Consider the following 17,476-nt stretch of genomic DNA (forward strand, 5'->3'; position numbering starts at 1 on the left):
CTGAATTCTAGAACAGCCTAGAATTCAACTATATAGCCCAGGCCACGAATTCACAAAAATCCTCCTGCCTCAGTCTATGGCAGCAGTTTTCAACCTGTGAGTTGTGACTCCTCTGGTGAATCAAAAGAACTTTTCACAAGGTCACATACGAGATATCCTGCACATCAGATATTTACATTATGATTCATAAGAGCAGCAAAGTAGCAAAATTAGAGTTACGAATTGGTTGGGGGGTCAACACAACATAAGGAACTGTATTAAGGGTCTCAGAATTAAGAAGATTGAGAGCCACTGGTCTAACCAAGTCCTGAATTACAGAGTAAGGCACTATACCCAGCTAAGATATTTTAAACAAACATTATTAGCCATCAATTGATTTGAAAAACTAAATGCATGATCTACAGAGTTTGCTATTGTTCCTAAGAAATACTATTTTTCTAAATTTAATTTGAAATTATAGTAAAGGATTGGAGAGACAGCACAGTGGGTAAAAGCACTCATTGCTCTTGCAGAGGACCTGGGTTCAATTCCTAGCACCCAAATGGTGGTTCATAACCACCTGCTACTCCAATTCCAGGAAATCTGAGGCCCTCACCTGACCTCTGTGAGCACCAGGCCCACATGTGGTGCAAATACAAACATGCAAGCAAAATGTAAATTAATAAATTTTTCTAATGAAAAAAGGAGAAAAAATGAAGTTATATAGTTATATATTCAAAACCATTCCCTCATTACAAAGATTGCTCATGGTACCCTTTCATAGTTGTACCCAACAAATATTTATTTTATAGTTCAAACAGAAAAAGGTAAGCAAGTCCCCAAACCACAAAGCACAGACACGGTGCCTGATACCTCCCGGTAGGTGTAGCGGCCATCCACCAGTGTTAATCCAGTTAAGCCTCCAGGCCCGGCCACGGCTGCTGCAAGTCGGTGACACGCTAGTAAGCTTCCTGTTACCAATTTGACTATTTCAAAATTTTTCTTCAGGTCTTGAATAATGCTCTTAACAAAAGTAACAGAAATGAAAGTGGTGTGAGAATGTGTGGTCATTTTGTTGTTTAACATAATACAGCTTTATTTTAGAATGGAGCACCAGCTGAAAGAGCAAAGGAGATTTCTTATGACAGTTAATGAAGTCAATCTGTATTTACTAGGAACTAAGGCATTGCTAAACGCTGCACTGAAGAGAGAGCGCATTCTATGTGCTTCCTGGATCTCACCCCCAAATCCTTGACATTAAGAAAGCTCCAACCAGCTCCTTAGACAAAGTTATCTTTTTGTAATAGAAAATATTCCTTTTTAGAATCTTTTCAAATTTTGGAAATATCATTAATGTTTTTACAAGCTAGTCTAGTTATCTTAATAAACTAAGCAATCAAGAAGAAGAGTTAGGTCTGTATTAAATGAAAGACCTCCTCCAAAAGAGTTCCACACGATTAAAAACCACTGACATTAGTAAACATAAGCTAGTGAGTTCCTATCAGTGCAACAACCTTAGCCATGCTTGCTTATTACAATTATTACAATAGGCTATGCACATAAGAACCAAAAGGAAGCGTGTTCCTACCTTGTCTTGCTTTTGATAGGTTTGTTTTATAAATGAGCGAGTGATTTCATGGAGCTGACGTAAAGCTGGCACCACCCACACAAACTGCGGGTTATTATGTTGAGATGACTACAGGGTTAAAAAGAAGTTACATTAATTTACAACTAAATGGCACTTGTTTATTAGCTATAAAAAATGTCGGAGTTAATTATTTCACTGTTACACATTCTACAATTTCCCCTTTCATATTACTTATTTATAGCTTATCTCATGCAACCGTAATTCAGTCTTCAACTTCTTACTCTGCATGCAATTTCCTAAGCCAAGAACTGCAAACAGGAGTGGATGTGAAATGATAGCAAATGTACAGGGGACATCAGCAAAAACAGACAGGGAATTAGCAACTTCAGAGGACAGATTCAGTGGCACAGGCTGCTAAGACACATTGACTCAGTAAAATCAATTGACGACAAAGCTGAACGCTGAACTAGAGAGCAAGGAAAATGGACTAAGAATATTGCTTTCTTTAACTAATGATCTGATCAAAACACTGGTGATGAGTTAAGTACTAAAGAAAAATATAACCTGCTTCTATTTCTATTTAAGGTAATTTCATAAAAGGAAACTCTGCCTTAACTGAGGACAGGGTTTGGGTGCAGCTCCAAGGTAGTCATGGCTCAGTGTGGGTGAGCCTGTGACCCAGTTCTAGCACTTCCCAGACTCCATCGAACCCTATTACTATTTCATTAATTATTACGGATACTGTACTCAGACTACATTTTATTTTCAAAGCACTTCAAATATACTATTTCTGAAACTGGTACAACAATCTGGACTTTTGTGTTGTAGACCAAAGAAATCTGACAAGCATGCAATTCTTCTGATAGAGAATTGACCTTTAATTAATAGCATCTTTTAAACTACAAACTTTCATAATAAAATTGCTATCAGATTAAATGCTATTAATAAACTGATCAATTATTATTCAAAACATCATATAGCCTTACTATTTATTTAAAAGGCTAATATTTTTAAGTAAATTTTATCAAATCTTTCTGCAAAATGAAGACCCTGTTGAAAGGAGATCTTAAAGAAATGCACCTACTACTTGCTTACCTTATGCAAAGTAATTATTACCACCAAACAATACTTTCTCCTCACCTCAAATGTGCAAGCTAAATAAGTTCCCAAATGCCATATTTACTGGATCTTAAGACACATTTCTATGACACATTTCTTTATTCTCAACTTGATACTTCTTCATTATATCAACAGACACTTACCAGTCACTAAACATTAAATGTAAGCTCTTATAACTGTCCATTATCTTTGTATATACAAACTTACCTATACATAAAAGGCATGTGTTCATCTACCTGTTAGCTGAGTTGAGCTGTTATTTAGTATAGGTAGTAAGTACCAAACAAGGATGGCCTTTAAACCTAATTTATTTAAATGTTATCAGAAACATACTATGACACAGTATGACTGCCCTGATGTGACTGTCAAAGCAGCTTAAGTGATATTATAGCCAGAAGCTACCACGCAGTCCCCTTGCATGGAGCTCTTTCACTTGGCGCTGGCATCTCTCTGCCTTAAGCTGCACACTAATTCAGAAGCTCAACCCTTACTACTCAGCCTATACTCAGAAAGCTGCTTTCATGAAAGGTGAGCATACAGAGCTCCACATGCTTCAGTATGCCTCAAGGGCTGCTGGGGACGCAACTTGGTGTTAGCACACTTGCGTACACGTGCAAGCACTCACTTCCTAGTACCTCTCATACCAAAGATTTCAGGGTGGTCCAAAACACTACTACAGATAATGATAACCAGTGTGTAAAGGTAAAGTTACACATCATTGACAAAACAAAACAAAACAAAACAAAAAGGTTTCATTTAATCTTTGCTGTACGTCTAAACAATGGCTAGTAAATGGAAAAATGAACTTTTTTCTTGGTTTCCGGGCAGAGTCTCAGGTACCCTCAAACTCACTATGTAGTTGAAGATGATTCTGACTGTCTGCTTCTCTTGCCTCCATCTCCTGAGTACTGGGATTGCAGACGTGTGCTATCACACTTGGCTTATAGTGTGCTAATGACGCAACTCTTATTAGGCCTTCTTTATGCCAGGTAAGCATTCTCCTAACGGAGCTAAAGTTCAACCCCAAAAGGTAGTTTCTGTTTTTCTTCTCTATAAATCCAGTAACTCTGCAATGTAGGCTGCAGTCTCTGGCATCTTCAAATCATAGAAATAAGGTATATATTGAAGGTCAACTACTTCTGAAGTTAGCCAGAATATTTTTGCTAAAATAAAATTGTAAAGACAATGAGGAAATTTGTGAGGTTTGTATCTGAACTGACACCTTCCAAAAGGATTACAAAAAAATAAAACGTACACAATAAACCCTTTAGCAATACGCAGATACATTTAAAAGTATTATTACGACTAATTAGGTCAATTATGGCTAGTGGAAATTATACTTTGAATAAATTAAGAGAATAATCATGTAAGTTAGGATTTAAGAATTGTTGCTAATACAGTCTCTCTGAAGGTTAGTAATCAGAAAACAATCAACCACGGTTATCTATGTATTATCCTGTTAAGTTACAAGAAAAACTGAAAATCCCTGACTGCTGAGGATGGCTGCAAATACACTGAGTACATTTGATGATGTCACTGAATTTAGTGTGCTCTCCAAGCAGTGACATTAAAGGAAGCCGCAAGGCTCAGCTGGGATGTCTGCGAACCGGTCTGCATTCTCCTCCTTCACGTTATGCACCCACGACACACTCACTGCCTCAGCAGGTAGACAGTCTGTGCAGACACTTGTCACTAGAAAGCCCACTGACTTCTTGCACATGAGTATCTTTTTTTTTTTTTTTTCTATTTTTTTGGAGCTGGGGACCGAACCCAGGGGCCTTGCGCTTTGCTAGGCAAGCGCTCTACCACTGAGCTAAATCCCCAGCCCCGCACATGAGTATCTTTGCAGCACCTTAGGACGTAAGTGCACTCCAATTTCTCTTCTTACTACCCTCTAAGCACCTAAGCACCTAAACAAAGGGTTCATATTCTTTTGAGTTCTCTCTTCTTAGGGCTGAACATACCCACCCCCAATTTCCTTATCTGTATTGCTTTTCCAGTTTTAGATTTTTACCTAGAAATACAATTAAAAAAAATGTATACAGGAAGAAAGCCTTTAAGCACAATTTTCTCCTCCACTACTGTGGGCACCACCGTGAGACTATTTGTAGTGAAGACGCCTGGCTAGCTTTACTGTATATTCTATCCTTCGGCAAACAGAAGCAACTCATTGATATACATATGGATTAATGTTCCAAATCTAAAGACGTGAGTTCTAAAATTGAAAGCTCTTTCGAGTGCTAATATTATACTAGAAACTTTTATTATTTGAATTTGGGATGCTCAACCAGCAAAGTCTATGAAAATATTCTAAAACCCAAAAAGCTCCAAAACTGCAAATACTGTCGGGATTTCCCAAGCATTTCAGACAAGGCTTATTCCACCTGTGTAAGTACAGCATGTGTCTTCCTAGGGGCAGGGGAGAAGAGGAGGGTACTAAGATTTACCAGAAGCCTGCCAGGCGCTGTCAGGAGACCGACAGACAGCCTTTGGAATATGAAAACACCACTATTGGAGAAAACATCGTTTCTGTTTGTTTAGTAATTATTTTTTGGATGAGAACATTTAAACTTTTAACTGAAGGAAATAAGAAGTGAAGTAAGAGACAAAGGGTTGGGGGTGGTCAGTGAGGGTATAAATGAAGCAAAGGGAAGAAAGGGACCACGGGAGCTGAGGGGGCCTCGGCATAATCTATAGAGATAAAGTCAGAGTTTCTGAACATGACAGTGGAACTTGGGAACTTGGGAGTGTCAAAAGCAGCAGGAAGGGAATCAGTTGGGAGAGAAGAGGTAGCTGAGGGCAGGAGGGAGTAAGAGGTGGGTGGTCTTGTCTTACCCTTCGCTTAGTTTCTGTGTAGCCTGGCAGGGAGACATAATCCCCAGTCAGCCCACCTTGCTGCCTGGCAGGAAAGGGCATAGCATAGAAAAACACCTTTAGTGGCAGTAAATATTTCACGCCCCTGCCACGGGGGTTTGATCTTCCCACTGCCCCCCTCAGCAATGTGCACTTTGGGTATCTGTGAAGCACTTGGCAAACTGGCAAGTGCTGCTATATAAACGCAAGCTATTGTAACTTGGAGAGAGCAACAGTGCACTAAGACTTCCTTTCTGGGAGCAGCAAGGACTAAAAAGGAAGAGTATTCCTTTTGAATCCCACAAAATGACCAGATAGTTCCCTTTTGTTGTTGTTGTATTGTTATAAAGCAACAGACATGAATGAAATGACTGCAAAGAGAAGCAAGACACAATGATGCGCCTGACTAGGACAGCTGGGTGATGTTCAGCAGGGACAAGGGAGGGGCAGAGGTCCAAAGGAGTCTGGATTTAAAGTCATTTCCCTTAAGGGAAGAAAATGTCTCTTCAGCTCTGACCTGCACATCTATCTATAAAGAAAAAAAAATGTCTGTTGCCTAGAAGAAAAGAGTGTTTTCCTAGAGGTCCCTTTTCTTTTATTGATACTATTGAAGGATATATATTTCAGTAACTCAGAATCATTCAATCATAAGAAGAGAGACTGCTAAATTGTGTGAGTCACTGAGCAGAGGGAACTGGAAAACTTAAATTCTGAGTAGAAAGCAAGCATTAAACATTCATCTTTCCTTTTAACCCCAGCATTACTGATGCCAGTTTGTGAATGTTTTTTAAAATCACTAAAGCTAGATCTTATGCAGGAAATTCCACTTATCAAATTTCAATGTCAGCAATATAAAATACCACATTCTTATACTCCCACCTAAACTTTATAGCCAGATAAACTGAAGTGCACAAAAGCCTGGTAAATCGCCAAAACTTGTTAGCAAGAATTATGTATCTCTGGGATTCAGATGAAAGCCAGCAGTACTCCACCCAGCTCCTTTCAAGAAACACCAGTGGAAACCATGGAGAGGTGTGGCTGATGAAATACTAAGTCCCCATCTATTTTTGCCAGAAATGTTTCCATGTTATTAATATGAAACTTCAAAAACAGAATCACTCCTACATGGCTGGGATGTAAGTCTAGGGCTGCCTGAGTGCCGTCTGCGGCTCTGATCAGGGCTGCTGTGAGAACGAAAGCATGCACATATATGTGCATGTGCACCCAACACCTACCCCTCCCACACACCAGCATCACACACACCTTCCCCTGCTTTCTACTAGTCACAAATACTCATTTTCCCTTATGGGAGAAAAATGGGACAGAATTTATTTAGAATCCAATGTGCTTTAAAAATTGTATATACCCTACATATAATCTAAAAGGAAAATGAAGCTGAAAGTCATATCATTTCATAAAAAATTATTTTTTCAATGGAACCCTAATTTTTCCCATTTAAGGGTAAACAGCTAGTAAGTTCTAAATAAAGCACAGCTCATAAAGATCACATCTGTATATTCATATTAGTCTAATAAACACTAGATATCTGTATATTCTTATGAGTCTAATGATCACTAAAATATCTTAGAAATAGGATGAAATTCATTAAAAGTAATTATAAAGTTAGATTACCTTAGTTGGTTCCATATGGAAATACTTACCTTAAATCCATCTTTCTTGTTTTTTTCCAAACCTGACCATTCTCCAGGCTGAAAATTCAGAGAGATACAAGCGACTTGGTAAAAACAAAACCTATAGCCCCAAATTTGGATTCTAAGGTAAGTTTTCAAATAGGACATTCCACTTAATTGGCATAACAGGGAGGGAATTTTCTTGGCTCTAATCGCTCAAAACAATATTATTGCTCTGACAACAAAATTAAAGCCAAAACCAACCCTTTTAATGTCTTCTATGCATTTAATGATGTAGCTCCTCTTGACCGCTTCCTTCACTGCATAGGCATCACTAAGGATTGTGAGGTGCTCCTCCAAGGCTTGCTGAATAAGGCTACTGGGCAAGGTGGGGAGGTGAGCCAGTTCCCAGAGTACATCTAACACCTGCAACAGCACCATTATGATGAGCCATCCCATAAGCACAGAAGACGATTTAAGCATTTGTGCTAGAAAAACTCATGCTTTTCTTGCCTTTCCAGACGTGGCCTCAAAGCGAGCTTCCCGGCCTATTCGTCCAATCAGACTCAGCAGCTTCTGCCTCACTCTGTCAGTCTCAGTCTCCCAGCTCTGCACAAGAGAACAGGTGAGAACAGAGAGGGGCCACGGTCAAGCTGGTGAGATTAGCAAAAACTCTAAAAGTTGAACTAAAAAGGTTAATAAGGTAAGAGAAGTACATCTGAAGGCAGCTGTTGGGGAAGGACGCCGTTTAAACTTTACCTTCTGAATGAGGACGAACAAATGATTAAGCTGATCTGCGTTAAACTTCACAGCTGCCGCAGCGATAATTGTATGAATGTTCTCAATTACTGTAGACGACTGTCCTGACTAGAAAAGAGGAGACGCCGGGAGAAAGTTAAGTCCTGGCAGTCGGCAAAACCTAAATCTTCTTCCCAACAACTCACACAGTGACTGTGGTCTAATTAGCACTCACTTCCACGCCAACACTGGAGGGTTACACGAAGCAACTATTACTAATGGTCACCTCACTGCATTTCCACTCCCAGCAGCATTTTGTCTTTTACGTGTGAAAAAGCAAAAGAATCAAGATCTCAGTCTGATAGTTATTTTAGAAAGAAAATAAAGTATTTTCAACAAAAAAATTCAAATTGATTTATTTCAAACTGAAAAGTATAAGGCAAATACACGTTTAGTGTCTTGCAGATCAGTGTTCAGGGCTTTGGCTGAGAGCATTATTGGCCCCATTTTAAACGTTGCTTATAAAATCTTTATGACTTCAACTAGTACTTATTGACCCAATGGGCAGTAAGTCTGCATCAAAGCTATAGGCCCTACTTGAATGACTGACACTTATTTATAACCTCAGTCATGGCACAGGATAGAAACTTGGAAAGCAGGAAAAATATTTGTATATTCAGTTAATTTTCTCCATAACCACTATGTATATGTAGTTGTTCATTAAATGTAGCAGGCTCTCTGTGTCTGTCTGTCTGTCTGTCTGTCTGTCTGTCTGTCTCCCTCTCCCTCCTCATCTTCACCTCATGTGGGTTCAGAATGTACACTGAGAAAACATTATACATGAGGGTATTCACCTCGGCCGGATATGGGAAGTCTACCTAGGAACCTAGGAGTGCTTTTCCGTAATCCTGCCCAACTGTAGCACTCTGTACTGCTAGAAGGGGACCAGCTGATTGTGCTCCCACAGTGCCCGGTCAGCTAGCTTCCTGTGACATGCAGTGAGTGGCAGTACTGGGAGAGGAAGGGGTGTTTTGGGTTCAGGCTCAGAGAATGAATATAGGGCTAGTGAGGCACCAGGGCTCTGTCCGGCATTGCTACTGGGGTGGCACTCCCCACTTTCACGGTCTGCGCCTCCAAAGGTAGATTCCTCCCAGCCATCTTCTATCTTAGCAACACATTTTTTGTTTGTTTGTTTGTTTTGTTTTCATTTTAAGCTTTTTAAAAAATTATTTATGTGTGTGGGTATTTTATGTGGACATATGCCTGTGCGCCTCATGCATACATGCTTTGTAAACAATTCCCCAGCATCAAGTCCACGTGCCTGAAATGCCTAGCAGAGTTTGTTTCCAACTAGATTCTGACTGCTACAGAATTAAGTGGACACAGTTAAATACAGCAGCAGCTTTCACTGTGACTTAGAGTGGAGATTTGTGCACACGAAGCTGAGGCACATACATATTTAGATGCTGCACTGCTTAGCCTGAATTAGTGACTCACAGTCAGCAACACACAAACCTAACTAAAGCCACAAGAGTGAGTGAAACTGACTATGAAAAGCTTTTGAAGTGAGAAAAGGGCAAAAAATTAAGGCTTGGGGGGCAGGCAAAGTAGAAAAGAAGCTAGGCACGAGAGAACACATCTATATACTACTCAGCTATCAAAAACAATGACTTCATGAAATTCATAGGCAAATGGAATGAACTAGAAAATATCATCCTGAGTGAGGTAACCCAATCGCAGAAAAACACACTTGGTATGCACTCACTGATAAGTGGATATTAGCCCAAAAGCTCAAATTACCCAAGATGCAATCCACAGACCACAGGAAGCTCAAGAAGAAGGATGACCGAAATGCAGATGCTCCCACTCCTTCTTAAAAGGGGAAAAATATCCATAGGAGGAGATATGGAAGCAAGGTTTAGAGGAAGGACTCAAGGAATGGTCATTCAGAGCCTGACACACATGTGGCCCATATATATATATATAGCCAGCAAAACTAGATAATATTGATGAAGCTAAAAATGCATGCTGAAAGGGACTGGATATAGATCTCTCCTGAGAGACACATCCAGAGCATGTCCAATACAGAGGTCAATGCTAGCAGCAAACCACTGAACTGAGAACAGGACCCCCTTGGGGGGAATTAGAGGAAGGATTGAAAGAGTTGAAGGAACTTGCAAGCTGATTAAAAACAACATTTCCTACCAACCAGAGCTTCCAGGGACCACTAACTAAAGACTATATACATAGACTGAAGCAGGGCTCCAACTGCATATGTAGCAGAGGATAACCTTGTTGGGGCACCAGGGGAAGGGGAAGCCCTTGGTCCTGCCAAGGTTGGACCCCCAAGTATAGGGGAATGTGTGTGTGGGGGTAAGGGGGGGTGGATGGGGGAACACTTGTATAGGGGAGGGGGAGAAGATAGGGGCGTCTTATGGACAGGAAACCAGGAAAGGGAATGACATTTGAAATGTAAGTAAAGAAATATATCTAATTAAAAAAATTTGAAAAATTAGGATATGTGTTATTTCTCTCCCTAATTACAAATAGCATGCTCCTTGGGGGGTGGGGGGACACATCTATAAACTCAACACTCAAGAAACTAAGGCAGAGAATTTCAAGTTTAAGTCCAGCAGTGACTATAATGAGAACCTGTCTCGGGGGAGGGGGGCGTGGGGGGGAGGGACAGTAACGGAGACAACACAAATAAAGAAGGAAAGCCATGTGGGAGTCTGTCACACTGATGAGTTCTGAAAAGCTAAAATCTAAAACCTGCTGCTACTATCAAGCTCATTTATTAGACTAAATAAGAAGAACTATACAAATACAATACAAAGAAAGTAACAGGATTGATAAATAGGAGATGTATACCTACTCCTAGCTCTGCACTAGCTAACACAGCTTTCTGGAAGACTCTGACCTTTTTTAACAGAACAAAAAAATAAGACTAAAGTTTGAAATGTCTTGTGAGTATGACATTCCTTTTATAGATGTAATTTATTTTTCTGGAACTGAGAGTGGAACCCAGGGCCTTGTATTTACTAGGCAAGTGCCCTACTACTAAGCTAAGTCCCCTAATCCCCAACCCCTTAGATATGTAATCTTAATAAACCATAAAACAGACTAGTTATAGCTCACCTAGTGCAAACCAGAGGAGGTCCCCCTGCTTTGACTGACTTCTCACCACCCTATCCCCTTACCTATGGTCCAAACATATCAGAAAAAGCCAAAAATAATTCTGCTCAACTTACTTGTATTTTCCAAATTTTAGTGAGTTCATCTAGTGACAATTTACTGCCCAAGAGCTCGATAATTCCCTTTATGCGATCACAGTATTGTGCTTGGTCTATGTTGCCTAATAGAGGAGACATCAGAGGGAAACCAGATGCAGTGAATAACAGCTCTATTAATACAAACAATGATGACTTCCAAGATTACCTAAAGACTAATAAAAACAAACAAGATGTTTGCATTTCTTAAAAGTAAAACTAATTCACATGTCAAATAATTTTTATTCTTTGAAAACAACTTACCTTCCAGTGCAATTGACAGAACTGAGTTTTCAACTAGCCAATCTAGTAATCTGTCTGTGTCTATAGCATTCTTCACAGACTTGGATAAAGTACTATCTTCTATTAGTTTTGTTACCTAAAATGAGTGAATTAGTTAGCATGAGTGAATCAAATATGCATAATCAAATCTTCTCTCTTATATGTATAGTCATTCTCAAGACTTATCAAAGTCTAACAATTAATCAAAATATTTAAAAACTAGATTATTTTTTAAAAGATAACAATTAAGTATGACGTCTCCTTAAAAAGAAAATGGGATCGTTCTTAGAGCTCTACTTAATGGCTGGCTGGCTTAATGACAAGGACCCAACCCAAACTGTAACCATGACTTGTCCTCCACATTTTATAACTGAAGGAGGAGTGAGAAGCAGACAGCCCAATTCTGGTGATGAGAAGTTCAGAGTACGCTTGTGAACTATCCATGGCTACAGGCTTGATGTCCCAGAATGTGGAGTGAGACACAGACAGAATCCTGGCACTGGCCTGTTCAAACTGTACTCGTTCACTCTTGCCTTTGCCTGTGTTCATGGTCTGGCTATTCAACGCTTCATATCTGTGAAATATCTTAGTCCCTTTCAAGAAATTCTTCTTTGACTTAAAATGATCTAGGATGAACTGATTTGACTTAAGAGTTAAAAATCTGAAAACTCAAGGGAAAGTAACTGGAAATGAGTGAATTAGCTTATGAGCTTAACCTGCCCTCCACTGAGCCCCACCACATTGTTTGGGCAGGTCTAAGACGAAAGAATGGGAAAGCAAGCTGAGGAAAAGTACTTTTTGTTTGGACTCACTAGTCTTAACAGTTACTTCATTTTGTCCCAACGTTAGCTAGAAGATAAAGTTCTATGTGAAACAAAAAGAAATGTCGCTTAGTAAATAGCTAAGGATGATACTGTAGGAAATTTCACAAAAACAATTTTCAGGGAGAAAATCTTGACAATAATACAAATATGACTTTTCACTAGCAGACAATTCACATATAGTACCACTGTTTTTTCTGTCTTACAGAGTCAAGAGAATTTATTTTCTTCCAACATCTTATATTAAAAACCACATGTGAGTCGAATGCAAACTTACTTCTTTGAGGGAATTCATTTTAGCACTAAAATGTGGTGATTTCAGCATGCGCAGCAGGATATCAAGGCGAAGGTCATCCACAATCGTCACCAGATCCGGTTGGAAGCGCATGCAAAGTAACTTAATGGCGGACAAGAGCTCAGGGATGCTGACCAACCTCTTTCATTTAATAAAAACAGAAAAACAAAGAAACAAACAAACAAAAACTGTAAAAACATCCTGATATTAATTCTCATGACACACATAATATAGGCTGACAGTGGCCAGGAGACAACTCATATTTTACATGGTCAATTAACTCACCTAAACAAAGCTATTTGGGGAGGGGCAAAGGAAGGAAAAAGGATCGCAGAAGGGATTCAAAGCAGGAAAGTGTTCATCAGTGTTAAAACTGCTCTAAAGAACTTCTGATACACTCAAAAATACACTATTATTCTAATCTAGCCTGATTGTAATACCATCAAAATCACATTAGAAAAACTCTGAATTAGGTATCACTCCTAATTTGTTGTATTTACTGAGACAACACTATCCTCAGTTGTTTTGAAAGTAGCTTTTGGGGGCAAGGGCAGAAAACTAATTAATTTGACACATGCCATTAAGCATATCAAGAAGGTCCAGAAAGCAATGGCATGGGAATTTGCCAGGCTTGGCTTTGCTATCATGAACTAAGCAGTGCTAGGTTCTACCGGTCTAGGGAGTAATTACCTTGTCTTTGAGGTCTTTCTCCTCTACACTTCGCACGTCCTGGATTGTGGTAAGGATGACTGGGTCTAGCATAGGCTGTAGACATAAAACACTAGTTACAAAGAACTCCTGAATCTATGCTACAATAGCTACTCCTCACCTGCTACTCACAAAGGAGAGGGCACAGTGAAAGGTATGAATTCTATCCTGCAGTGCCACCATTAACTAGCTGACCATCCCAAGTGCCCTTAACAGATTCTGTGCCTCTATTTCTTCACTGTAACATGAGCCAAGTCCCTCTCACTACATTGTATAAGAGTTATCTGAAGAAAACTCAAGACACATGAACTTCCCTCTTAAAAGAGTAAGAGGTACGGCTACCTTGTTTGAGACAGGGTCTCACTATATAGACTTGGCTGATCTGGAACTAGTCTGGTCTCTAATTTAGAAATCTGTATGACTTCCAGGCCTGGCATGAGTACTTTTATAATAAAATATTTTATATTTGACTTTTAAAAATGGATACAAGTAAGCACAGACGATGCAAAACATGCTGCATACAAACTACTTTTATTATGAATGACATGACAGATTGCTACAGAATGAGAACACGATCACACACTTAACTCTAAATTGTTATTTGAGAAACAGTAAAATAGTAACTAGAGATAAACTGACCCTTCCAGTGAAATAAGCAATTAAAAAAAAATTAGATAGAAAAATAGTATTTGGCTGTCAGAAGCAAGTATATATGGTCCATGAGTGCAGATGATATGAGACACTAATCAGATACAATTTCTTCCTTCATACAGAAGCCAACAGTACAGGAAGGGCTGTGGGCTGTGATTAGAAAGTGAGTCAGGACTCTTATCAGCAGTACCAGGCCACTCAGTCCTCACTGGCACGCTGGGAGACAGGCGCTGTTACAACAGCAGCACAAACTTCTAGTCACACCACACAGTGCAGACAACGGATGGCAGCTAACATGCCCATGGTGTGCACAGATGACTGAGTTTGGATCAAGACAGGTCAGTAGAACAGACGACAGCAGCTGTAGCTTCCCTCTTCCAGCTCTCACTCTAAGTGCACCCTGCTCACATGTACATGCTCACACACAATCTGCAGCTTCTGAAGAACTCAACTAATTAGCATTTAGAGTATTTATGCTAAATTTTCTTACATGGAATACAGAACATTTAAAAGTGAGCCCTGAGCTTGATTCATTAAGCTAACTGAATTACTAATTATACTCTTTTTAAAAAACTCAAATTACTTTGTCTTTTATGTCTTAATGTTTTAGTCACTAAACCACTGATCTAGGCTAGGATGCAGCTCAGGTGGTAGCGTGCTGGCCAAGAAAGCATCAAGTCCTGGGTCTGAGCCAGCACTGAAGAAACTTGATTTGATGGTGTACACCTGTAATCGTATCACTGAGGAGGTGGAGGCAGGAGGATCTATAAAGTTCAAGGTTGTCCTTGGTTACACTGCAAGTTTGAGCTTAGCCTGGATTACATAAGACCCCATCTCAAAAACCAAAACATAACAAAAAACCTTATATTGGTATACTTAAAAACCTGACATCAGTAGATGTTTCTAAAGAACTTAACATACAGAATTAAGAAAATATTTAAATTCTATCTTTTTTCCTTAAACATTTTTACATAGTACTTTAAAGTTTAAAGAAAGCACTCAACATTGAGAAATGGCAGAAAATTCTCACACATACTTTTCTTATAAAATTTAAATGGATGTATTCTGATAGGACATTTTGTTTGGTAACTTACTAACCAAAGCAGAGCAACAAGAAAGTATAAGGCCTTCATTCAGCATTAAAACCTGACTACTCGGGGGACTAAGAAGATGCTTCAGTGGGTAGAGATATACAGTATACTAAGGACCTGCGCTCAGACCCTGAGTGCAGGACTCCCCCACCCCTTTTCAAAGTGGCAGTGTGCACCTGCAACCCTGACACCAGGAGAGAGAAGGCCTCCGGAGCTCCCTGACCTGCAGGGCATGGTGGTATCTACACACGAGCATGCACACAAACAAACTGGAACACTCACAGCTTTACGACGTTATGACCTGAAGAATTACAATTTTGCAGAGGAAGGAAGTCAGACATGACATGCTGCTAAGCTGTTACCCTGAAGAGAGAGACTAGACTGTAAGCCTGCCTGGCTGACCGTCAAAGCTGATCTAGGAGAACCCAGTCAGAAACAGAGCCCAAAACAACTCAGAGAAGTCAGGGATACATGCCCCTTCTTTATAGAAAGGACAACAGCTAACACTAAGAAATTATATTTGATAAAAATCCATCTTTAAAAAAAAACAAATGTTACAGGTCTCCTTACTCTTATTTTCTGACAACATTTTCAGTATAAAGACGGCTATCTTGAAAAACAGAAGCTATTCTGTATTGAGTATCATTCTGAACAACCTAATAACATAGAAGTTACTATTTGTCATGTCCCAGGCAGTGATACAAACGGCTTCATCCTACCTGCACCACGGAGGAGTTGAGGTACTCTGCACACACCCCTAAGGGCTGCACCAGTGCTGAGACGGCCTGGGAGAAGACAGTGAAGGTGAGAGACATGTGAGGCAGCTTTGCACCCTTTAAAATTAAGCAAATCCTTTTCCATGTATCTGAGAAAAATGTAAATGGTAACTGGATCAAGCCATGAAGTAATAATTAGATAAATTAAATTCCTAGACAGAAAGACAACCCACTTAAAACATTACAGACATTTAAATCAGAATGCCAACAAAACTCCCCTGAAAGATTGAATGAAATGATTCTAAAGTTTATAATGATGGATATTAAAGCATTTCCTTTTGAAAAGGAAAGAATAAAGAGGAAGTAAAGTAGCCTCTAGTCAAAAAAAAAAGTTAAGGTTTATTTGAAGAATAGACAGTTACTAAAATCACAAAAGATCCAAATAAATAACGGAGACACTGTGTTCCAAGTGGGACATAGCAATTATAGAGATGTCAATTCTCTATTCATTGACCTACGTATTTAAGGCTATTCCAAACATGGCCTCGGTGGCTTTTTCTTTTTTCTGGACATGCTGATTCCATGCAGAAGAGTGAAAGGTGTCAAACTAAGCCAGAGGATTTTAGACAGCAGGGACAGCACAGTGGCAGCATGGCTGGTAACTCGAGATGACTGCACTTGCCCCGAATCAAAGACTGCAACAGTGTCCAAGAGCACAGCACTCTCAGCACTGAGATGAGACAAAGCTCACAGACACCAATATAATGGGAACAAGAATTAGTCAAAGAGGACCCTGTATCAACTGGTTATTTATTTGAAAGAGAAGCATTGGACCCTGTTATACAATATAAGTAAACTGAATAAATCAAGAGCCAATTTTAAAAAATTATAAAAGCATAAAAAGAAATTATAACCTTGAAGTGGGAGAATAATTCCTAACATTGGAAAATTTTTAAGCCATTAAGGAAATTTTATAATTTCTGATACCATAACACAAACAGGGCTGGCAAGGTGGCTCAGCAGTAAAGGTCCCTGCTGCCAAACCTGAAATTCTGGCCTCAACCCTCAAGGCCCACATAGAGGGAGGAGAAAACCATTACCAAGCTATTTCTGACCTCCATGCCTGTGTCACATACCCTCACACACAAATAGACTACACTCACACAAAAATGGTTTAGAATTAAGACTTCCTAAAAATTAATGATTTACTTGAAATTAATAATTTACTACTTGAAATCTAAAAAGTCAATTTACAGATGAAACCGATAGACAGTACTCACTTAGAGAGAAATGCTCTAGCTTCCAGAATAGCAGAGCACTCCAAATTAATTAAGAAAACAGCATTTATGTCAATTATATTAGAAAATCACAGATTAAAAGATACTTAGCATTATCGGTTGTGCTGTAAAATGGGTTTGCAGAGCCCAATGGGCAGTATAGCTTTTTGGAAGGAGATTTAGCAATCAACTGTAATTTTAAAATGTTTAGTCTTTAATCCAGGAATCTTACTTTCTAAGAATTGATCCTTTACAAACACATCTACATGAAGACACATATATAGGGACCATTTTTCTGTAGTAGTAAAAACTAAAAACAAGCCAACGACATCAACAAATGACATCACAGTGCATGCACCTCTGCACAAGTCACCTGGGGTCACTAGGAACACTAATGGTTCTAAGTGGGAAAGATGCCCATGATATGGTAAGGGAAAAAGGACTACTGTGTACAGGTT

At 39.3% G+C, this 17,476-nt stretch overlaps 1 protein-coding gene across 1 annotated transcript in view; it reads right to left on the reverse strand.

Moving 5' to 3' along the window:
• Usp24 (ubiquitin specific peptidase 24) overlaps positions 1 to 17,476 on the reverse strand; it is a 129,076-nt gene that overhangs the window by 70,498 nt on the left and 41,102 nt on the right. Inside the window, exons 8-18 of the mRNA XM_032901177.1 lie at positions 15,745 to 15,810; positions 13,266 to 13,340; positions 12,558 to 12,716; positions 11,442 to 11,556; positions 11,160 to 11,263; positions 7,930 to 8,037; positions 7,684 to 7,779; positions 7,435 to 7,596; positions 7,201 to 7,248; positions 1,568 to 1,675; positions 853 to 1,002 (exon numbers count right to left, since the gene is read on the reverse strand). Coding sequence (XP_032757068.1) covers positions 853 to 1,002; positions 1,568 to 1,675; positions 7,201 to 7,248; positions 7,435 to 7,596; positions 7,684 to 7,779; positions 7,930 to 8,037; positions 11,160 to 11,263; positions 11,442 to 11,556; positions 12,558 to 12,716; positions 13,266 to 13,340; positions 15,745 to 15,810 — 1,191 coding nt within the window. The remainder of the gene's footprint in view (positions 1 to 852; positions 1,003 to 1,567; positions 1,676 to 7,200; positions 7,249 to 7,434; positions 7,597 to 7,683; positions 7,780 to 7,929; positions 8,038 to 11,159; positions 11,264 to 11,441; positions 11,557 to 12,557; positions 12,717 to 13,265; positions 13,341 to 15,744; positions 15,811 to 17,476) is intronic.

This window comes from Rattus rattus, chromosome 1 (assembly GCF_011064425.1).
Source record: "Rattus rattus isolate New Zealand chromosome 1, Rrattus_CSIRO_v1, whole genome shotgun sequence".
NCBI classification, from domain to species: Eukaryota; Metazoa; Chordata; class Mammalia; order Rodentia; family Muridae; genus Rattus; species Rattus rattus.